The sequence below is a fragment of the Neomonachus schauinslandi genome, chromosome 16 (assembly GCF_002201575.2).
Source record: "Neomonachus schauinslandi chromosome 16, ASM220157v2, whole genome shotgun sequence".
Taxonomy (NCBI): domain Eukaryota; kingdom Metazoa; phylum Chordata; class Mammalia; order Carnivora; family Phocidae; genus Neomonachus; species Neomonachus schauinslandi.
In genome coordinates this window covers 32,116,773-32,140,068 of record NC_058418.1, presented here as the reverse complement: position 1 = coordinate 32,140,068, position 23,296 = coordinate 32,116,773, and the positions used below count along the sequence as shown (strand labels likewise).

Here is a 23,296-nt window from a genome sequence, read left to right as displayed (position 1 = left end):
TACATCCTGGTTTCTGTCTCTTAAATGGGAGTCATCTCCATGCCCACCCACACCTCACCAGGGAGACAGCAAAAGGGCAAGATGAGAGGGGAGGCAACCGCGTTGGGGTGAAAAGGGGTCGGCGGACTTGCAGACAGGACGCCAGGCTGCGCAGGGGAGACTCTGGGGTGGGAAGTGCAGGTGCTCTTCAAAGCACACCATGGGAGGGGGGCTGCTTCCTGCACGAGTTGGTCACTGGCCCCCTTTTGCCTTCAGTCTAGACTGTCCCTGTCCCGCGATACCCCCAGACCCTTGTAGCAGTCATCAGGGGACCCTTGCACCTGGGCCTCCTGGACCCTCCCGCCGCCCGTTCCACAGCCTCACCTGGAAGACTTTGGCAGCAGAGACGAGGCAGGCCAGGGCGGAGGAGAGGGTGGCCCCAAAAATGCCAGCCGTGATCAGGGGCGCAAAGCCGGACACCATGCTCATGGTCTGTAGGGACACGGGGTCCAGGCCCCTCGTGGTGGAGCCCCTCATGCCCGGAGCCCCCGCCCAGGGCACCCCAGTCCCCACTGCAGGCAGGGGCTAGGTCCTGAGGCCTCTGAGTCCACACCCCTTACCTGGGGATCCCAGGGGCCGCTGAGGCAGGGGCTGGGCCCCGGGGCCCCCACCTGAGCCTGAACCTCTTCCCCCCAAGCCTGGGGCGCAAGTGTGTCCCTGCCTGTTCCAGCCCCAGTCTGGGGTGGCCTTCCCGGCAGGGGCCGCACGCACCTGGTAGTAGTTGATGAGGCCATAGCGACAGCTGCCCTGGTGGACGCACTCGGTGAAGTTCCAGCCGTAGCCGCAGGCCAGCCCCTCACAGGTGCCCGAGCCGGGGGTCACTGTGTCATTCAGGGCCCCGGAGGCATCCCGAACCACGCAGGAGCCTAAAGAGGGAGCAGGGCTTGGGGAGGCCTCCCTCCCTCCCCTCCCTCCTCCCTCCTCTCCTCCCACCCCCAGACACGGGTCACTCCTGCAGAGGGCGAGAAGCTGCTGCGAGGCCAGCTCCCTCTTCAGCATGTAGGCATAAGTAATAATAATAACAATAGTAACAGCAACACAGATGTGCCAGGCACAACGCTAAGGACGGGTAACAACCCCGGGAAGCAAGCATCACCATTGCCTTTGTTGTCATTGTCATTCCACAGAGGCCCAGCAAAGTGGCTTGTTAAGGTCCCCCCCCACCCCCCACCCCCGCCCGTGTCCTCCTCAAAGCAGAGGCCAGACTGGCTGCGCCCTGGGCCCTGTCCCTTGGCCATCTGTGAACAGCCTGCCTCACAGGGTGGTTAATGGGAGCACCTGTGAGGACCTCCGTGAGAGGCAAGTGTCAACAGCCCAGGCCTGGGTTCAAAGCCTGGCTCCACCACTCAGTGGCTGTGTGACCTTGGGCTGGTCCCTTAACCTCTCTGAGCCCTGGTTTTCTCCTCTGTAAAATGGTGGGAAAGGCAGTGCCCGGATTAAATGTGATGAGGCACGTGAAGGGCTGGGCCTATGGTTGAGTCAAGGGCTAGTATCATCTTCAACCACCACCATCATCGTTATTGTTATTATTATTAGTCGTTGGGTCAGAGTACAATTTGTCCTCTAGCATTTTCCCACCCTTGCATCTGTAACTTCAGGTTTGAACGGACCAGAAGAGCCTGGTCTGACCACCCCCATCCCCACCACAAACTACCACCTCCCATGAAGATGTTCTGGTCACCACCACTGGCCCCCCAAAATAAGGTTTGAGGTTCCACTTCCTGAGGTGGCCATGTGCTCCTGGCCCAGCTCTCCCTGTTGGAGAGCGAAGCACCCTGAAACCCTTTCAGTGGTCCTGGGCAGCTACTCACCAATTGTGGCCGAGATGGCCAGGTAGGAGACAGTGGTCCAGAAAATGGCCATGAGCGTTCCCTTGGGGATGGCTACAGCAGGGTCCTGGGGGGAGGGGGAGAGAGCGAGGGCATCAGGCAGCCTCTGGGCCTCCTTCCAGGCCCTGCCTTTGTCCGAGGCCGGGGGTGGGCCAGTGACCCCCCGACCCGGCCCCCTCTCAGAGCCCCCTTGCCCAGGGCCCAGAGAGGAAGAACCCTTGCGACTGCAACCCGAAGAGCAGGATGGGACATAAGCAAGATCATGCAGCTGAGAACACATCCAGGCCCTGGGAGCCTGAGGCACGGAGAGAAGCTCCAACCAGCTCCATGCCTGGTTCCCGAGGACACTGGCCAGCGCAGGCTCTGGGGGCCCTGAAGTGGGGGGCTCTGGAGTCAGCCTGGTTGCGCTCACTTCCAGGTGACTGGCTGGGTGGTGGGCATGCTCTTTTACGCCTCAGCCCCTCCAGCCTCACAGGGATGCCGGCTAAGTGACTTAATCCACACCAAGCTCCTAGACCAGGGCCTGGCTCACAGGCAGCGCCGGCTGCAAGTTAATCACCATTATGCACCAACTGGTCTGAGTGCTTCCGCAGCAATTAATATACAGACAAGCCCCAAACTCTCTCCCCTCCGAGGAAAAACTCTCTGCTGGCATTTTCCTAACAGAAATAGCAAATCTTCACACGTGCACATCACGTGTTCCACTCTTCCAGACCCTTCCTCGTATATAACTTCCTGTAAAGTGGCCAGAGTGTCCCCACCCAGCTGGTGGGGAAACTGAGGCCAGGAAGCTGTGCAGAGGGCCCAGCTGGCTGAGCCAGGGGCGGCTCGTTCCTACCACACTGAGGTCCACAGCCTCGGGCCACTGGGGGCTGGTCCCGGGTGGAGTAACACAGGCCGGGATTTTTCCAGCAGGTTCCCTGCCAGGTGTAGACCCCAACCCCAGGGGCAGCCCACAGGACTGGGAAGCAAACTCCCAGCTTTTACTGGGCCGTCCTGCACAACTGGCCGGTAGAACCACAAATGACAGAGCTGGGAGGGACCATGACATTGTTACAGGCAGGTCCAAACCAGGCTGGCAACAACCCACTTCTCTGCCTCAAACACTCGGGAGCCTGAGTTGGAACCGATGGTCGCTCCGTGATGAGCAAGCCCCGGCCCCCACCCTGGAGGACCCTGGGCCCCAGGGAAGGAGGTATAGGCAGGATCCTGCCGACACGGGGCAGATGGCCCCTGTCATGGGGCGGACTGGAGTGTGCTGGAGAACAAGGTTGGGGGAGGGAGACACTGCAGGAACCACGGAAGGCCTCACGGCGGAGGCGACGACTGGGGTGGCTCTGAAGGCCAGGGCTGGGAGGAAGGGAGCGGTAGGGCAGAGCCAAGTGGAAGCAGAGGTGCAGAGCTGGAGGGGGCCTGGGAGCTCTGGAGCTTCCAGGTCTGCTGAGGTCTCTCCTGGGGGGGCCCTGCCAGCCCTGCTCTGGGTACCAGGATGGCCCGACCAGGTCAAGCACACAGAGTCCCTGGTCCCTAGGCCAGCAGGCCGGTTCAACCTCCCATCCCACCTCTAGTGGGTTGGATGGTGGCTCCAAAAATTCGTGTTCACCCAGAACCTCAGAATATGACCTTATTTGGAAATAGGGTCTTTGCAAAATGTAATTAGTTAAGCTGAGGTCCTACCCGGTTAGGCGGGCCTTAAATCCCACGACGAGTGTTCCTGTAAGAAGAGGCAAGGACACACAGAGGGAAGGAGGCCATGGGAAGACAGCGGCAGAGACTGCAGAGACGCAGCTCCAAGCCAAGGAAGGCTAAAGACTGTCAGAGCCGCCAGAAGCTGGGAAAGGAGAGGAAGGATTCTCCCCGAGAGCCTTTACAGGGAGCATGGCCCTTGACACCTTTGTTTTGTTGGACTTTGGCTTCCAGAGCTGTGCAAGAATAAATGTCTGTTGTTTTAAGCCACAGTGCTTGTGGTCGTTTGTTACAGAGGCCCTGGGACGTGGCTACTCCAGGCCTCCATCCAGCCCCTACATCTTGGCCTGAAATCTCTGTGCCTGGCTTACAAGTCAGACACATCTGGATCCACATCTCAGCATCTCCCCCCAAGCTGTGTGAGCTGGGACAAGCCCTTTAACCTCTCTGAGCCTCGGTGATGCCCCCAACCCCAATCCATGAGATGAGAATCAACGTAGTCCACCATAAATGTGAGCAGTTAGGAGCGGGGGCTGTGTCGTGCTCAGGGACACACCCTGGGACCACCCAGGTGCGGCACAGACCCCACATCAGTCACTAGGAAGTCCCTTTTCTCTGAGCCTCAGCCTCCCCATCAGAAAATTAAGCTAGTAAAGGTTTCCTTGGCCATAGCACAGGGTGATGTTCATGAGATTGCTCTGTGAGAGCTAAGGGGTTGGGGAATGTCACATCCTACTTACTTATGCGTTGATTGTCTCTCTTTCTCACCAGAATGTCAGCTGCATGAGGGCACGGATTTGTGTCTTTGTTCTTTGTTTACTGCTGTATCCACAAGACACTGGCACAAAGCAGATGCTCAGAAAATATTCTTGAATGATTAGTTTATGATGAATTTGAGGCCTCTTTGCTCTAGAAATTTGCCCTCCAGCCCCTCTGCTGTCTGGCCCTGGGCAATGCCCAGCCCTCTCTGAGCTTGGTTTGCTCCTCTCTGAAGTGGGGGTGACGAGCCCTCACAGCTGCACCCCCCACCCAGGATCATGTTTGGAAAGAACGAGGCCCCCTGCAGCCTCATGGGAAAAATGACCATGACCTTGACAACCAGCCCTTTGTACTTCCTTCATGCTGGGCACTTTTCCAAGCGCTTCACATAAATCAGCACGTGGAATCCTTATTCCCTGCTCTGGGAAGCAGGAGGGGGTGCTATGAGTCCTATCTTATAGTTGGCAAAGCTGAAGCCCAGAGAGGTTTTAAGGGATTTGCATAAAGTCTCCATGAATGGGAGCTGCTCTTCAACAGCTGTCTGACAGCACACTGTCTCGCAGAATGGGCAGAGGGCTGGACCCAAGAGAGAAGGGCCCCTTGAGGGCTTGAGGGCATTCAGGACAGAGCAAGGTGTACACCTACTCCCCACCCCCCAGCTCCGGGACAGCTGCCGAGCCCTGACACCTGCACACCGTGCTGGTTGGTAACCTGAGAGGCTGGACGAAGCGTCTGGATAAATCGCTAGTCTGTAGCAGGGCTGGCAGGAGAACCGGGCTGTCAAAGCACAAGACTGACCTCTGCAGGGACCTCTGGGCAGGCAGGCAGACCAGGCCTCTGTTGGCCGCTCCCCAGAGAAGGGAGAGGAGCTGGGCAAACATGGCCACTCTGCAATTTCCAGGCCATGCTGTGCACCACCTGGGCACCCCTAGTTAGAGCCAGGCCGGGTGGAGACTGTCTCCAAAGCACCGTTCTTCATTCACTTAAGAAAATGCATCAAGGAGCACCTTTCAGGTGGGACCAGAGGCTGGGAGGGAAGGGTTCCCAGCACCGAGCCGGGTTTTCACCGTTCACCCCACTCGCACCCCATCTATCTCCTTGATCCTGCCTCGGCAAAGACACCACCAGCCCCTTCGCTCCGGCCCCACCTCCAACCAGAAGTTCTGCTGGAGCCTCTGCTGAGATCCGTCTCTCCTTCTTCCCCACTTTGTACTTCTGCTCTAAACCTCCCAGTCAATACATTTCACCATTATTCACTCAACAAATGTGTACTGAGCACGTAGTATGTGTCTGACTCTTAGCTGGGAATGGGGACATAGAGGTAGGCCTCAGTTCTCCAGATAAAGAGAACCGGAAGGGGGAAGAGACACGTAAATGGCCTGACATCATTCGGCTAGGGGAGCCAGGACTCTGACAGAGGGCTGGGAGAGATTTAAAGATGGAGGTGTTATTTGAAAGAGGAACAGAACATCTCAAGGTAAAGAAACAAGGGTCGGACATCCCAGGGAGAGAGCAGAGCAGAGACAAAGACACAGAGGAGGAACAGGCAACACAGGGTAAGCCGCTGATCCTCGGGGCTGGGGCAGGGGACACGGGACTGACGACCGTGGGCTGGAGCCTCAAACTCTGAGCAGAGGAGATGGCCCGCATCAAGACAGTGGGGAGCCCTGGGAGGATGCCAGCCCAGTAAAGATGTGCATGAACCAGTCTGAGCTTTGGAAGGTCAAGCTGGCTCAGTCTTCCCCCTTAGGCTGAGAGTCCTGGGAACTACGGAGGAGCTCCGCCCATTTTAGGGTGGTCCTCCAGGCCTAGAACAGAGCTGGTGTCAATCAACAACCTCGGAATTGAGTGGGGTGAACGGAGTTGGTTTGGATTGGCTGCGATTGAGTTGAGTTGGACTGGACTGGATTTTAGAAGCTCTGGCCCTGCCGTCTCAGTGCCCAGCTCAGTGCCCAGTGGGAGATCCTGGTAGGACAGGGCCAGGAGGCAGGAGGGCAGGCATCCTGCTCACCTTGAGGTCCCCGGAGATGTTGGCCCCTGCCAGGATGCCTGTGGCTGAGGGGAAGAAGATGGAGAACATTCCGAAGAAGCTGCCTTCCACGCCCCGCCAGTCGGGCACCAAGTTCTGGACAAAAATGTCCGCTGGGAAGACCAAAGCCTGAATCAGGGCCACCCAGAAGGCTGGGCCCAGCCAGGCAGGCAGGAGGCTCCTCCTCTCTGGCAGCTTCCAGGCCTGGCAGTTGGGGGAACCCTCCTTCCGGTGCCCACAGAATGGGCCAGATGGGTGGGCAGACTGTACCTGTCCCCGGAGCCATGGACAGGGCCCCCAACCTGCACGTACCCCGGTAGCTGAAGAAGCCTTTGGAGGCCTTGTCCTCAGATGGGGGAATCAGCGTCCCCACCAAGTAGCTGGCAAAGGAGACCATGATGACGAGGAAGAAGAGCACCTGGGCCTGGGTGTAAAGGACCCTAGAGGTCAGATGGCCTGGCCCCGCCTGCTCAGGGAGCCCCAGCAGGACAGAACCTGCCCAGAGTCCCTCCCTCCCCCATTCATTCATTCATTCATTCATCCGCCACCCATTATGCTGCAGGCCCCGTTCTAGGAGTTGGCAATATAGCAAGGCTCTTGTCTTGCTGATAAATACGGGACACGACTCCAGAGTAAGAACAAGGGTGTGTTGGGGGCTGTGTGGGGGCTACGTTAGCAGAGTGGTCTACGACGGTGTCTTCAAGGGATCTAAAGGAGGTGGAGGAGCGAGCTGCAGAATGATCAGGGGCACAAGCTGGGGACAGCGAGGAAGGAGGCTGGCGGAGCTGGAGGCCAGAGTGCGGGGGAGAGAGGAGAGGCGGGGGCGGGGGGCAGGGGCTAGATCTGCCAAGTCTGCCTGCTGACGCCCCATGTTTCTTCTGCCCTCCTTCCACAGTGCTAAGCCTCTGAATTTTGGCTGGATACGGGTTCACATGAGGACACATTTCCCTGCCCTGCCTGCCCCTTAGGTGTGGCCACGAGACCAAGTTCGGGCTGATGGGATGGATGCAGAGGGATATGTGCAACTTCCGGACAGGGCCCGAAAAGGAAAAGAAAAAGGCCTTCTCCCCTCCCTGCTGATTGGACTGTGGCTGCCGTGGAGCAGGTGCATGAAGGCCATAGGATGGAGCGGGCTGGGTACCTGAGCCCCGGGAGCCACACACACCTAGATGGTTACAGGAGAGAGGTCCCGTTCTTTAGGGTCTCTCTGTCACAGCTGCAGAACAAGAAGCCCATTTAATACACCAAGAAGAGGCAGAACCAGGCCTGGAACCCAGGCCTCACAACTCCCGCTTCTCTACCTGATCACTCCCAACCTCCCCTCCTCACCTTGGCCTCCCACTCCATGCCAGCCAGGGAGATGGCCAGCAGCACGGTGACGGTGACCACGCCGATGATGCGGATGTCATTGATGGGGTCCACGATAGGTGTGCCATACTCCTGGGGAGGGGGACAGGCCAGGCTGCACGCTGCCCTCTGAACACACCCCCCCCAGACTCCTCCAACTTGATTCACCTCAAGTATGGGTGTCCTCTCACGGCTAAACAGAAACACAACCCCCTTCCCTGGCAACAGAGCCCCTAGAGTGGCTGCCGTGCTGATCTGGACAGTTGAGCTCCAAAGGCAACACGCGGCCCTGAAAGGGACTTCTGGGAATGGTCTTTATTTGAGATCATCATGGTCACCCACAGCGGTAAGACTGTGGCCGTGGCCCCTGAAGGGTAAAATCGGGCAGAGGGGCAGGAAGGCCTGGCCTAGACGGGGTCGGGGAGAGCAAGGGAGGCTGCCCGGGCTCCCTCTGGCTTCACCTGGAGCAGGTCCCGCACGGTTTCTGCGAAGCCCACGGTATGCATGGCCACACCCACGGCATTGGCAAAAGCAAAAATGAGGCCAATGGAGCCCCCTAGCTCTGGGCCGAGACTCCGGGAGATGAGGAAGTAGGTGCCACCTATTGGGGACAGAGCCAGGAGCCATGAAACCAGCTGGATGGGGTGGGCTTGGGGCAGGCAGAATCTGAGGCTGGGAGAGGGTAACCATGGGACCCCCCCCCTCCCCTGGGCCCACAGCACAGGGTAAAACTGAGGCCATCCGTGGGGCGCCCAAAGCCTTCACCTGGAACCAGAGAGAGCAGCCTGGCGCATCCCCATTTTGGTGGGGATGGGGTGGGTGGGGAGTGGCTCAGAGACCCATTCCCAGGGTAAAGACTGGGGGAGCAACAGGAAAGGGGAGGGCCTTGGGTGTGGGGTGGGGCCCACCTGACTTGACCTTGCCGTTGGTGGAGATGGCCGAGATGGAGAGGCCAGTGATGGAGGTCACAGTGACGGAGAGCAGGATGATGATCCAGGTCAGGACTGTGGGGGTGGGTGGGGATGTGATCACCATAAAACTCAGCGGGGGCATTTCCCAGGTGAGGAGCCATGTGAGGAACCTGAGTCAGCCGACTGGTTCAACATACCACCTAAGTCACCTCCCTTCTCTGAGCCTTGATTTTCTCATCCGAAAAATGGGTCTCTGTCTCCCTCCTGGTATATTCTGAACAGCCAGGGAGCTGATGAGCCACTATATAAAGGATCATTTGTTATGGAAGGGAAGGCACCCTCCTTTAGTAATAAAAAATAATCACCACTTGAACACCTTTGGGTGCTAAATTCTATGCTGTTTTACATGCATCATAGAAACCCCACAATAGGTCTGGGAGGTAGGGACAGCTATCACCCCCTTTTTACTGATGAGGAAACCGAGGCTCAGAGAAGTTAAGAAACCTGTCCAAGTTCACATGCATCAGGGCTAGCTTCTGAACCTTGGTGTCTGTCCAGAGCACAGGTTCTTAACCTGGACGCTGTGCAGTAGAGATTGACTCCAAGAGGTTAAGTGACCTACTGAGGGCAAAGAGAGCCAGGGAGAGTCCTCAGGCCGGATAACTCCATGTCCAGACTCCTCTGCCACACTTCCCTGACCTGTGTCACTGCAGAAACCTGTGGTCTCTGCGGGCCAAGTTCAGGACTGAGGCCTGGGAGGAGCAGGTCTCAGGCACACCCTCCTCCTTCCCCCCAGAGATGGCACTCACCAATGCCTGCCTGGCCTGTAATCCAGGGGAGCCGTAGGTAGAGGATCACACCCCAGATATTGAGCATGCAACGGATCTGGGAAGAGAGAGGGGTTGGAGGCCACCCGGATGGGCTGATACCCCAAAGCCAAACACACAAGTCCCTGTCCCCAGTCATGGCATGGCATCGGGCATTTTGGCCTAGGGGACACCTGGCTCCTTTCTTGGCTCTGCTCACTTCACTGGGTTCCTACTTCAATGCCCCTCTAGCTCTGTGGAGCAGGGAGGGGAGGGGTACCCAGAGATTCACCTGCCCCTCCCACCCACTTTTCTGCCCTTCCACTGGGGTCTGAGGATGGGCTGCAAGCATTATCACCTGTCACCCGGCCCCAAGCCCAGGATCCTATGTCTGCCAGCCCCAACCATGGCCCCAGTGGCCAGCTGTCGGCCCAGAGCCTGGCATCTAGGAGGAGCTCAGCGAATAGCAGCTGAGCCAATGCCCAACATGCAAGGAGAAACAGCGCTCGGGTTGCTGTGACTTCAGCTTCCAAATTTACAGCAAAGCCAGAGGCTACAGCTGAGACTGAATTCCAGGGAGGTGTGGGTGCTGATGTGGTCTTTGGCCCCAGCCAAGTTCTTGGGGTTGGGCAGGAGCTTGTGGCATTTACATGGTGGGGAGACTTCTAAGGCCCTCTATGTGCTCCGAGACACCGAATGGGGCCATGCCAGGCTCTGGCTACCACAGCCCAGGAGGAAGATCCATACTCCATAAACGAGCTGCTAGGGTGGAGGGGAGCTCGCAGTTCAGATGGAGAAACAGAGGCACAGCCAGCAGGCATTTGGCAGAGTAAGGTCAGAACCCAGGCCTCCCTCCACTGCACCTCCCCGCTCCCCCCGCCACCCTCCCAGAGCAGGACCAAAGCCTTCTTCTAAATCTCATGCGATCCCCTCTGAAAAGTCCCACAATGCCTTCCAAAGCCAAGTTCATTTGATTTTTTTGTTGTTTGAAGACTCACTGGTGCTCTACACTACAGGAAACCTCCCCCTTCCCATCACCGAGAATGACAAAAACAGGCTCGTGGATTTGTGTGTTTAGTGCTGCCCCCTGGTGGCTGTGGGTGAGGACAGTTTCTTCTAATAATCCCAAGGTAGGTATTGATCCAAGCCATTCACGTCTATTAACTCATAATGCTCATCTTTTCACAGATGAAGAAACTGAGGCACAGACAGGTTAAATAACTTGTTCACTGCCACAGGACACGTGAGTATCCAGAGATCTTTCCCAGGGTGAGGTATCAACCTGGGGAGCAAATGGGGGTTGAGAAGCACAAAACCAAGGAAAACTGGAAGTCACTCTGCAGATGTGGAAACTGAGGCCCAGGCTGAGCCTTGGGTCTACCCTGGCCATTAAGACCTGAAAGTCAGCTGCACCTGGATGGAGCTCTGTCTCCCCATTTCCGTTCCCGGACATCCCATCCTCACCCTACTCACCATCACCCCCTTGACCCAGCCAAAGCGCACAGGCTCCCCAGGGTTCTTCTCACTGTTGGTGCCTGGCTCGTCTTCCACCAGCCCATCGGTCATTTCATGGCTGGGCCGGCTGTCAAAGGCCAGGGCATGCAGGTGGCTGCCTTCCTGCTGGGAGCCCAGAGGCCACAGGTCACGCAGGCAGGCGTCATGACCATCCAGCTCCCCATCTTCCACCCTTCAGAGTCCAGCCTCCCCTGCAACAAATCCAGCGAGCCTCCCCTCCGCTGCAGACCTTCCGCTTTCCCACCTCCCTATCTCTTTCAGGTGTGTGCAGCCTCTGTTTGTGTACTTCCACTGACGGGGAGCTCATTACCTCTCTGGGAGGCCAAGATTGTTTGATTGGGTGGTCAACGACAGGACGGTAAACATTACTGCATGTGTCCGGAGCTTTACAAGCTTCCATGCCTGCCTTTCATTCAGGCCTCTCAACCCACGAAGAAGACACTCGTGTGTCCCCGTGGCACAGGTGACAGGGCCAAGATTCAGAGAAATGAGGTTCCTGGGTCAAGGCCGCACGGCAGGGAAGTGGCCAGTCTTTGAGCTGGTGCTTACCTTGAGGAAGGAGTGCAGATCGGCCAGCGTGGGCCGGACCTTTCGGGGCTCCCCGGGCAGGGCACTGTTGGCATAGTGCTCATAGGCTGGCACAACGTCGACAGTGTTGTAGCCGAAGGTGCGCATGTAGAAGGTGCTGCCGTGGCTCAGGTGACTGCTGTCGTAGGCAGTGGGCGGTGGGGGCTCCTCGCCCCCCAGCAGCGTGCTGATGGTGAAGCGCCCGCTGCACAGCGCGGGGTCCCCCGGCATCTCTGACGCCGGCAGCTCTGCCATTGCAGCTCTGGGTGGCAGGGGAGGGGGCCAGGGTCAGCGGCGACATGCTGGGGGGCTTTATAGGCTGGGCCCACAGCAGGGAGGAGGCAGAGAGTTTGGTCCAAACCGCCCTCAGCTGGCGAGCGGGGTCCCCGAACAGGGTGGGAGGCGGAGCACGTGCCCACCGCTGTCCTGCCCACCATTTGATCGCTGAGATAGCAGCCCTGCCTGGGACCAGGAGGGCTGGGCTGGGCCAGCGCCAGACACAGGGCGGGAAACGGGGAAACACGCCCAGCCCTGGGTCCCCGGGAGGTTCTTCGGAGTCCGAGAGCGGAGGACATCTGCAGGACCCGAGGAAGGAGTACTCGCCAGAAAGGACACTTGGGAGCCTTATGAGGGACCCTGGAGACAGCCTAATGACCTGAGGCCCCACCCCAGGCAGGTTCAAAAACCTCTCATTTTTGTACATGGTATTTAGTTTTATTTTTTAGGTACTTAGTATTTGTGGCTAGATGAATGGTATGGCATTTAAAAAGATACACACGTATATATAAAAGGTTAGTTTTCTCTTACTTAGACCTCTGACTCCTGGTTGTGCATGTCCTTCCAAAGACGTCTCGGAGTATAGAAACCATTACGAGCAAGCACCCCCAAACCAGAGTTCAGCATGTGCCAGCTGTGCTCTGTTGCCCCCCCGTGGACTGACGAGTCCCTGGGGCTTGTGGCTGGTCAGTGGCCCACAGGGTAACCGGGTACCCAGCCCGCACACTCACTGCAGCCCATTCTGGGGTGGACGCCTGATGTGCCACCAGAAGGAAGGTGAGCTTGCGCTCATGGTGCTGCCGAGTGAGTAGGGAAAAGGGACATGGAAACGGACCAGCCCAGCTGTGGAGTGAGAGCAGCAAGGGGAGAGACGCTCCTAGAGGAGGGTCAGGGTGGGGACAGCAGGGATGGGACAGACCCCTGACCAAGAGTCTTGGAGGATGAGTTGCTTCTCCGGAGGCCAGGGATGGATGGAGGCCATCGCCAGCTCCAGGCTTCTGAGCTTGCCAGCCATCCTCAGGAGGGACATGGAGGGACACATTTTCTCTCCCTCCTTGCCCTGCCTCTCAGACTTGGGCTCTCTGAGATGCCTGGAGTTCTCTGGACTCCATGACCTCCAATAGCACATCAGTCCTAGTTGACTGAGAACTTACAGAGGGGCCTGCCTGCCCCTCTCGCTCCGGTCCAGAGGGGCCCAGGACAGGTGTGCCCAACTGCAGGGCCAGGCAGAAGGGGGCAGGTGGAAATGCTTGGACTGTGTTGGAGTAGCAAACAGTGTTAGGGAGTCACGCTCCAAGATAAGGGTGCTTGTGGAGCCCCCCACAAGCGTGGACAAGTTTTTATACCTAAGTGCACTTATCTGGGAATGGGGACATAGATTTTGTCCAACTTGCTAGAAGGCAAGCCCACGGGAGCTGGAATCCGGGCCTATCTTGTTCACTGATAATCCCAAGCAACCGGAACAGCACAGAGTAGGTACTCAATAAGCGTTTGTTGAATGAATATTGAAGGGGAGCCAGAAGCAAAGAGGGCAAAGAGCAGCTGCCATAGAAACCCTTGGCTGACAATATTACCCCAAGTCAGGACTGCAAGGGGCAGCTCCTGGGCCTTCAACCAGCTCAGCCAGACATGGAGGGGAGCCAGGGATGACAGGACTTCGATGATAAACCCAAAAGGTTATGATCACTGTGTAGCTTTTTGCAAAGTTTATAAATTCTTCATATGAGTTAATTTTTTAAAAGACTCTTCTCTGGGCTCCTCTTAATGAGCCCCAGGCTTGCCTACCTCCTTACAAGGATCTCTAGCCCCCCCTCAGAGAGGTTTCTGGAGAAGTGTGTCCACACCCCGCACACCGGCCAGTGGGCCGAAGGCTAAGAGGTGAGGACTCCAGGTCAGTCTTCCACCTTCGCTGCAGCCCCCACTCGGGCCAGGTCAGGGAGAGGCCGGCAGGTTACTCATTCCCTCGCATGGCGCCTCTGGGCAGATCTTATCATTCTCTCACCTTTCAACTGCCACTTGCCTGGTAAAAGTCGCAGGCCCAACACCCCCTTCCACCAATTCTACACACCCTGTCCCTGGAGCAACTGTGGAAATTTCCTGATTAACATCTCAGGAGAGGACGGCACCAGAAGGGGCGGGGGCTGGTTTCCAGCGCACTGAGGCCACAGACAGAGAGAGGGGCCACAGATTTGCCGGGTGACCTTGGGCAAGTCACTTCTTCCTACCTCCATGAAACCCAGGCCCGGGTCAGCTCCAAGGTCCTTTCCAGCCCCAGAGGGAGAACATTTGCTGCTTTAAGAAACCTTTCCTGCCCCCTTCATCTCTCTGGGGTGAGGTGGGAGTTAAACAGGACCCCTTGAAGGGCTTAGCAATGTAGAGCTGAAGAGACGGTCAGAATACCTTGCCCCAAAGCACAGAGCCCCAGGAAAGGGGATTCTTACACATGGATGGCATGTCATCCAATCGGAGACACTCTTCCAGGTGGGGGACACAGTGCTGGCTCAGACACCATACCCATCTTGCAGGACTTCAGCTTCCACAAGGCTCCCCGAGCCCTGCGGGTCTGGGAGCCAGGACTCAGAATCCAATGGACCCTGAACAAAACCCTGAGGTTGAGTCTCAAGCTCACATCTCAGGCTTCAGTTTCCATGTGACTTCGAACAAGTCACCTGCCTGGGATGAGCCTCAGCCGCAGAATGGGATCGACAGCTGCAAAGATGTCGGGAATGACCCACCTGGCCAGTGTCAGCCCCCAGCTGAGAGCCTTAGGGCTCCTTGAGTCTCCCGCTTCTCAGGGGAAGGAGAACAGAGGCAGGAAAAGGAACTAAGGACTCAGTGGTCAGGAAACTCCGTAGAAGTGAAAACCCCAGACACAGGGCTGAAATGGAGTCAGGACAGGGGGCGGGGGAGCGGGGGTGTTCTGCTGCAAACTCTGGATCTCAGAGCCTCCTGTCTTCATGGGCACAGAGCCACTTAAGCATTTATTGGGCTCCTTCTGTGTACCAGCACTGGAATTCACAGCCTCGCCTAGCAGACAGGCCAGCAAGGTGATCGTGGCAACTGGCTGGGGGTGGGGTGAGGGGTGGGAGGGCTGCCTGGGAGAGGGAGGGGATTCTAGGCCATGGGGTCAGTGCAAGGCAAGGTGTGGCAGAGTCTGGAGCACACAATGCCATGGGGATCAGGGGAGGAGGGAAGAAAGGGGGGAAATATGAGGTGTTTCTTCATTCACACACATTTATTGAGTGCCTACTGCATACCATGCCCTGTGCTAGGCAAGGGAGGCACTATGGAGAACAAGAGGAAGACCCTGCCCTCCTGGAGCTCACATTCTAGTGGGAAGACAGACAATAAATAAACAAACAATCCTTATAATACATTTAGTGATAAGTGCTATTAAGAAAACAAAGCTTTAGGGGAGCCTGGGTGGCTCAGTCGTTAAGCGTCTGCCTTCAGCTCTGGCCATGATCCTGGAGTCCTGGGATCGAGCCCCGCATCAGGCTCCCTGCTCCGTGGGAGGCCTGCTTCTCCCTCTCCCACTCCCCCTGCTTGTGTTCCCTCTCTTGCTGTGTCTCCCTCTCTGTCAAAAAATAAATAAAAAATCTTAAAAAAAAAAAAACCCAAAGCTTTAAAAAAAAAAAAGTTAGGAGGGGCCTTTAGGCCTCTCTGAGAATGAGGAATTTGAGCTAAGCTCCAACAATACGTGAGCAGGTATGAGTTCAGGGCTTCCAGACTGAGGGGAGAGCATATGCAAAGGCCCTGGGATCAGAGTGCAGTTGGAGCTTCAAGATAGCAAGGAGGCCGGTATGGTAGAGCAGAGGGACCAAGGAGACGGGGTTTGAGACATGAAAGGGGGAACATGGGGCCTTGGAAACTCGGGTCAGAAGTGTTTTACTCCACTATGTGGTGGTCAGATTTCTATTTGTCAAAGATCACTTTGGCTATTGTATGGAGGATGGAATGAGGGAGGCAAGGCAAGGCAAGGCTAGTCAGGGGCCACGACAGGTGCCCTGTGGTGGTGGCTAGGCCAGGGGGAGCAGTTGTGGGTGGCGGGGTGGTGAAGGGTGTTGGGAGTCGAGGTATATTGTGAAGGCAGAGCTGACAGAACCAGCACATGGATTCGCGTTGGGCAGGCGTTTGACAGAAGAAGGGGCCGTGTGGGGGAACCGGCAGCATCATTCCTGAGCAGGGAAACCTGGTAAGGCCAGGGTAAGGAGCCTGGCCTTTGTCCTGGAGTAGCGGATGCCATCTATTTCTGGAAAGCTGCGGGGGAGCAGCAGTTGTGGTGTGAGCCATGCAAGACAGAAAGAACAGGGCCAGGGAGGGCCAGGAGGGGCTATGGCAAAAGCCAGGCGGGAACAGACAACAGCCCAGCTAGGAGCCCCAGGCTCACCCCTGACTGCATCACACGGGAACCCCTAACGAATGCTGGCTCTCTGGCCCCACCCTGGAGATCCCAGGGGCCTGGGGCAGAGGAGAGGGGGTGAGGGGCTGGCCTCAGTGTTTTTGGAAGGCTCCCCAGGTGATCCTGAGGGGCAGGCTGACTGAGACGCAGGGAACCAAAGAGAACACTCTTTCACACACAAACTGCCCGCCTCCCCCCCACCCCCGCCCCACCTCAGCCCATCCCCATGTCCGTGGCCGCCGGGTCCCACGAGGCTCTCCTGGAGAGGATGAGTATGATGCAACCCTGGTGTCGTGAAATAGCCGGGTAAGAGGATGCGCTGCTCGTCGGCCTGATTCACAACACCAGCTGCAGCAACATACCAGAAGTCCGCCGGCTTCCTCCTCTGGATGTGGCTCCAGCCCCGCGTAAACATCCTCCCTGTTGGATGGCCGCCCCCGGGGGCCAAGGCAGTGCCAGGGCCTAGAGCTGAGAACAAGGAAGGCAGGGTCCCTGCCCGCGGCGGGGCTCACAGACTTGATGGCAGCGGGGAAGGCGGAGTGCACACACATACCCTGTCCAGTGCCAGGGGTGGGGCTGGGGGCAGAACAACTATGGTGGGGCGGGGGGGGGGGGGTGGCAGGCCCTGGAAGCCAGAGGCTGGACCGCAACCCCTCCAGCAGCCAGGCCCAAGAAACAGATTTCTGCCCAGCCTACGGACCACGCAAGTGTGCCCGTGGCAGTCCTGGTCCTTCTACCAGACAACGTTCTAGCAGCTAGACACTCAAGTACCATGAGGCTGCTGGCCCCTAAAGCAAGAAAGGGAAACATGCTTGATGAGACATTTCCATTGTTAAAGGAGGGACTCCTTGTTCTTTTCCCTCGTGGTCAGACTTGTACTTTTTTTTTTTTTTTTTAACCAATTGAGCCAACATTTGTTCTACAAGTAATTGTAGAAATTAGTAATGTATTAGACACAGTCTAGCTAGTTTGGGGGATAGTGATCATGCCTTGTCCTCAAGAGGCATATAGCTCATCAGAGAAGCAAAGCCAACAGTAACCATAACCCCAAGGCATGAGAGCATAAATCCCTGGATTCAGAGGAGGGACGACTGCCTCTGGCTGGGGCAATGGAGTAGGATGTACAAAATAGCATAGTTAGAACAAAGGTCAAAAGAAATAAGCAATCATTTAAGGAGGGAGAGTGTCATATGTCCGCTTGGAGCTTCCTGGCAGGCAAGGCAAAAAGCAGGATTATGATCAGTAGTCATTATCCAATGAAAGAGTGAGGTTTCATTTCCCCCCCGCTTCCCTTTCTCATAAAGAAAAGGCATCTCCACCAGCAATTTACCCCTCCACCTGGGCTTAGCTGAGCAGATCCCCAATACAGTCCAGCCACATCAACACAAACTGAAGCCATAATTCTAACAAAAATTCCGTCCTGTAGTAACAGATATGACCACATATCCTTCTATCCTGATGGCTCTGCCAACATGCTCTCCAAGAGACCAAGAAGCCAAACTCATTCTCTCCTGCCCCCAGCCTCTCACTTTTATAAGACCAGGGCTCCAACCCCTGAGCTCTAGAGACTAACCTTTCATTTTTAAATACATCTTTAGGTTTCCTAAGTTACTGTAACCCTTTTTGCCTCTCTTGAAAGCAATAGGAGAAACATAGTTATTCTGCTTGATTTTGAATTCCATTGTGTATTTCTAATCAGAATACTCTTTAATGGGCTCTTTCATGGAGCCCAGGAGCTCCCACAGCTGGGATCAAGGGCTCTAGAATCACAGAGCTGCCTTTCAAAGCTCAGCTCCTCCATCTTGCCCCCCAAGCCGGGCCCAGCCCTAGACATAGGGTGGTAGTGGGGAGGATGTGAGCCAAAAGATCCCCAGCCCTGGCTCTGCACCACCTACCTTCTGACCTCAGCCCTGTCCCTATACACACCTTAGTTTCATCGTCAAATGGGTAATTCCTCTCGGTCAATGGTTTTTTTGAAGATCAGGAGAGGGAGTGAAAGAAGTATTTTAGAGGATATTAATGGAGCTCTGCAGTGTAAACGATATGTATATAATTTTATCCTAGCTCTTCAGCTACCAGGAAAGAAAAGTGGAAGAAGACCAACCCACTCTCGACTGCTTACGGCAGTGCTTTCTGGTGAGGGCAGTTGCTAAAGTTTATTAAACAACAATGAAAGAAGTTAAGGCAGGGGAGAAGTGATAGGAAGAGTTGCTCAGGATTAGGAAGCAGAAACCCCAAAGAGAGTTGGCTTTGGTCTTTTGCAGTCATCAGAGCTCAGGCTTTGACAGAAGCTGCATGTAAGGGCAGCACACATTCAGAGGATCCTAGAAGCCCAGAGTGGGACGGGCTCCTCCCTCCATTGGTGCCTCTTCACCTGATATTTGAAATAAACTGCTGACCACCATCACAGCTCAAGGCAGAATCCCAAAGGATCTTTTGCCATGGTTACCTGGCACCCCAGGGGTCAGGTGCAGGGTGACACTTGCCACTGAGTTTGCTTTGTGCAAACGTGGGGAGAGGGGTTGGATCTAAGGGGACTCTCCCCTCCAGATTGGGTCACTGTGGCTGGGTGGGGATCCCGTGGGGTGTAGAGCCCCACAGCAGGAAGTTTGAGGGGCTGTGTGTGGAAAGGAAGTTGGGTCCTTACCCCTAGGGAGTTCTTAGCGGCACCACGGAGCATGTGCACTAGAGAGGCTCAGAGAAAGCCCCCACTTGCCGATGGTGGACACAGGAAGGCTGGGGGCAGTTGGACACTCCCAGGGATTCAATCAGAGTTGTCAGATGGTCATTCACTTGTGATTTCCTGCTAAATGTGCACCCTACCCGCCCCCCCCCCACACACAGTGCGGCTCTTCAACTGATGCTATTTTTACTGGTTAACCACCTAGTATGAAAGACTGTGCTAGACAGCTGCCCTTGACCTTGGTGGGTACATGATGGGCAAGCTGGTGGGCTCGGGTGCAATGCATATTTTTCCTAAACAGTCAGAATTTTTATCTTCCTATTTAGTGCATCTCAGACATTCTAGGATTTATTGAAAACCTGTGTTGAGAAGCGGGGAAGGGGCTTCCATACTTAGAGAGGCCTAGAGGCTGACTACTCTCTGCTTTCAGCCAGAACAAGGGTTCTTGACCCAAGGAAAATAATCTGGGGAGCTTCTAAAAAAAAACCAGTCACTGCGTAAGCCCCTCCCCAGACCAACTAAGGCACATGCTTAGGGCGCAGAGCCTCGGATCTCAATAGTTTTAAGAGCTCCCTGGGTGATTTTAACGCATAGCCAGGGCTGAGACTGGCAGAGCCGGAGCTAGAAGCTCGAGGAAAGATGTGTTGACCGAGGCTGTGTGCAGCACAAAGTGTGGCTCTTCTTCATAAAGGTAATGCTGATTCAGTTTCTTAAAAACTATCTTCTGTGTTGTAAAAGGTTTTTAAAAGAGCTTTTTCTCCTGGGTCAACACATGATTACAAAAGCAGGTCACTGGGCTTTTGTGCTGAATTCATTGCCCAAAGGCCAGCGAGCAGCCTTTAAATGATTGATTTGTACAAACAAGTGTGTGCCCCCAAATCAGACCACCCCCCCATCTCTCTGCCTGGGGACCACACCTCCCCCCAGGTGCCCCCCAGTCCCACTCACCTCTTGAACAAGGTGCTTGGGCAGGAAGGGTTGAACAGGAGGCCTAGGGCCCCTGGCAGGTCTCCACCTGGCTCCAGGGCCCCTCAACTCACCTGAGTCCTGCTGTTCTCCTGCTTCAAGGTCGTAGGAGAGGTTAACAGCTGCATGACACGGCTGGTGGGTGCTGGGCCAAGAGGGGAGCCGGGGTTCACTGTGTCCTGGGTTAGCATGACAGACACACCCACACCACACCTGCCCCCCCATGTCTGCGGGTCTGAACCCTGGTCACCTGCAGATGGCTCCCGCATCCCCCAGCCACAGGAAACCCTGCCTGGGATCTTCTTTAGCTGGCTTTGTCTTACAGCATTTCTTAAGGCTTCCTATTTTATTTTATTTATTTATTTATTTTTTAAAGATTTTATTTATTTATTTGAGACAGAGAGAATGAGAGAGACAAAGAGCACATGAGAGGGGGAAGGGTCAGAGGGAGAAGCAGGCTCCCTGCCGAGCAGGGAGCCCGATGTGGGACTCGATCCCGGGACTCCAGGATCATGACCTGAGCCGAAGGCAGTCGCTTAACCAACTGAGCCACCCAGGCGCCCAAGGCTTCCTATTTTATTATGGTGGGTCTGTGGGTGCATGCACATGCACCTGCTTATCTCTTTCCCCCAACCACACTGTGAGCTTAAGCAGGGACTGTGCCTCAGTCTCAAGAATCGCCCCATAGCTCTTAGCCCCGAGGCCTCTGGTGGGTGCTGAATGGCTGAGGGAAGCTACAGGAAAAGGACCTTTGCTGGGTCTCAGAACTTCAGGAAAATGTAACCTCCTTGAGGGCAGGGACCTCGGTTCATTTCACCACTGTGTGCCTGGGGCACAGGGTAGATGCTCCCACATTCTCCACTTAGCAGTCACTGAATCAACAGGAATCACAAGCTGAACTTGACATGTCAATGTCTGTTGCCTAATAGCAAAGTTTTAGCCTACTGATTGTGACCTAATTTTGTTTTTTTGGGGGGGGGTGAAAAGCCATCCCTGGGGTGGGGTAATTGATCTACCCCACACCCATGTGAAGAACCTGTTGGGAAGGACAGAAGCCAAATGGAAGAGGACATACCTAGAGCCCCCGAGACCTGTCTAAAGGAGGCTGGGAGGGGTGCCTGGGCAGCTTAGGTCATGATCCTGGAGTCCCGCATCTCTGCAGGGGAGCCTGCTTCTCCCTCTGACCCTCCCCCATCTCATGCACTCTCTTGCTCTCATTCTCTCTCTCAAATAAATAAATAAAATCTTAAAAATAAATAAAGGAGGCTGGGAGCTGGGTGGCCAACATTAACTTTTCTGGAGTTCTGGAGTATCACACTGTGATAGGCAGTAGGTAGGTGACTTCTATAAACGCTATCCCTGCCTTCTACCTGAGCAAACTGGTTTAGAGCAGTCAAACGACTTGCCCTCAGTCATTCCATCACCCAGAGGTGAAGAAGGGGCTTGAACCCAACTTCTGGCCCAGCTCCGGAGTTTGTGGTTGGCTCTTGGAGATGCCCTGCTGAAGGCTCGGTCCATCCAGGGCTCTGCGCGCTGAAAGCCTTCGCTCTTGGGGCTGTTCTCCTACTGTCCTCGCCCTGCCCTTTCAGCACCTGCTCCGGCGCTGAGCTCTCTCCTTTCCGGATGGAGGTGTCCGGGAAGTCTGGAAATCCTTCTCGAGCAGTTTGTGCTAATGTCAGCTGCTGGCCACCAGAGGGCCACATCCCAAACATCCGTATAGGAGGAACCGAAGTGCCCTCTATGGTTTGGTTTAACTTTCCTGAAAACACAAGCCAGTTTATCGGTCAGGCTGATCAGCGCGAAGGCTCAGCCACAGACCCACGATGGGTCCTCACTTGGGGTGCCCAATGACCCTGGCCCCTTTCCTTGCCACCTGGGTGGCATTTTACAAGGTTCCACTGTAGAGCCTCTAACTCTGAGACCCGCACAACAGGGCCACACTCTGCCCCAGGGGTCTTCTCTCCTTCTGCCTCCACCCTCCTCGACAGTTTCCCTCGCCAACCACAGGCTCACTTGCACCTGCTCTGGGAGGTGCTGCAGGGTCCTGGGAGAGACCATTAAACCCAATAAGGGGGTGTAGGGCACTTTATGAGGCCCAAATTCCCAGGTGATTCATCAGGAAATGGCTTCCCATAAGCTCCAGGGTCCAGAACAAGCTGAGGGACCCCATGCAAAGGGAGTGGGCTGAAACCGTGCTGGGAAGCCCTTTCAGGGACAGAACACTCAGGCCACCATGCAGCTGGAGCGGAATCACTCCAGAGCCTCTCACCAGGACAAGGTCCCCCCTGGTGGAGAGAGATGAACACCTCCTACCTCCTCAGCCATTTGCATATCCCCAATCCCAATACCAAACCCGGACCCTGAAAACGCCCCTCCCAGTCAGAAATGCAGGCAGACACTGTCCAAGAGAGCAGGAAACACCTGTCCTGTGACCAGGCCCCTTCTCTCCCACCATCTGACCAAAGCATAGCCCCCAATCCTGCCTCCCCTTCCCGAAGGCCAATAACTGGCTCTCAGCCCCCATTTCAAATGCTTTCTACTGAGAGTCCCAAATAAACATCACAGACTTTTAGCAGTTCCCAGTTCCAGGACGCATGCCACATGCTGGGTTGATCACCAAAGGCTCTTATCATCACCCCACCACACCTCCAGCCAGACTCTGACCTTCCTCAGACCCCTGGCCAGGGGACTGAACTCGGAGGCCAGTGAGGGAGAGCAAGACTTCGGAGTTGGGACGGGAGTCCTGTACTTACACAGACCCATGGGGACTTCGCAGACCCAGGGACCCGGCAGGCCGTAGCCTTCCTTGCAAGGATTGGAGAAGGGGCCTGGCTCAGTCACCCCCAAAGGCTGGGAAGAGGCATTTCAGCTGCCTTGTGAGGAGCCTCAGGCTGGGCCTCAGCTAAGAACATTCCCAGGAAGGACGGCCCAAGAGAGGTTTCTGCTCCCCTGAAGGACTGAACAAAGGGCACTCATGGCATTTTGGGAGAACATTCCAGAAATTTACTGGCTATAGACAGGGGTGGTGGTAAAAGAACCACCCCAAACAGAGTAAATGCAGAAGTTACTTTACAGAGAGGAACATGCAGAACGCATACACTGACTCTTCTCCCACCTGCCCCTTCTCCCCACAAACACCACACAGTGACAACGTCAGAAAAGCAAAGACACAAGGAAATAACTGAGTAAAGCAAAGAATTCTCCCCACTGCGTTTCTAAGAAAAGTTACTAACCAAGTGAGAAAAGGCTGTATTTTGCCTCCTTCTTCTCTATTTATAAAATACACATTTGAAATTCCTGATGGAAAAATACCCAGTAGATGATAGCAGCTGGGGTCAACCGGGGCCCACAATCATCCCACGCAGCCAGTCAGCCTGGCTCTTGGAAACTGAATTCCAGTTACTGCCCTCTCTCAAGTGACTTCATATCTCACTGTCATTTCCGCTGCCCACAGAAGCACAAACAGTGCAACAAATCAGTG

At 55.6% G+C, this 23,296-nt stretch overlaps 1 protein-coding gene across 3 annotated transcripts in view; it reads right to left on the bottom strand.

Moving 5' to 3' along the window:
• Positions 1-11,743, bottom strand: part of SLC12A3 (solute carrier family 12 member 3) — a 35,825-nt gene extending 24,082 nt beyond the window's left edge. For 2 of the 3 annotated variants that reach the window (XM_021704504.1, XM_021704519.1), the window contains exons 1-11: positions 11,471-11,743; positions 10,880-11,026; positions 9,410-9,485; positions 8,598-8,693; positions 8,151-8,290; positions 7,672-7,782; positions 6,655-6,766; positions 6,325-6,455; positions 1,851-1,935; positions 751-905; positions 364-471 (exon numbers count right to left, since the gene is read on the bottom strand). In XM_021704504.1, coding sequence (XP_021560179.1) covers positions 364-471; positions 751-905; positions 1,851-1,935; positions 6,325-6,455; positions 6,655-6,766; positions 7,672-7,782; positions 8,151-8,290; positions 8,598-8,693; positions 9,410-9,485; positions 10,880-11,026; positions 11,471-11,743 — 1,434 coding nt within the window. The remainder of the gene's footprint in view (positions 1-363; positions 472-750; positions 906-1,850; positions 1,936-6,324; positions 6,456-6,654; positions 6,767-7,671; positions 7,783-8,150; positions 8,291-8,597; positions 8,694-9,409; positions 9,486-10,879; positions 11,027-11,470) is intronic. The other variant, XM_021704512.1, reaches the window with a different exon arrangement.
• Between the last annotated feature and the right edge of the window lie 11,553 nt (positions 11,744-23,296).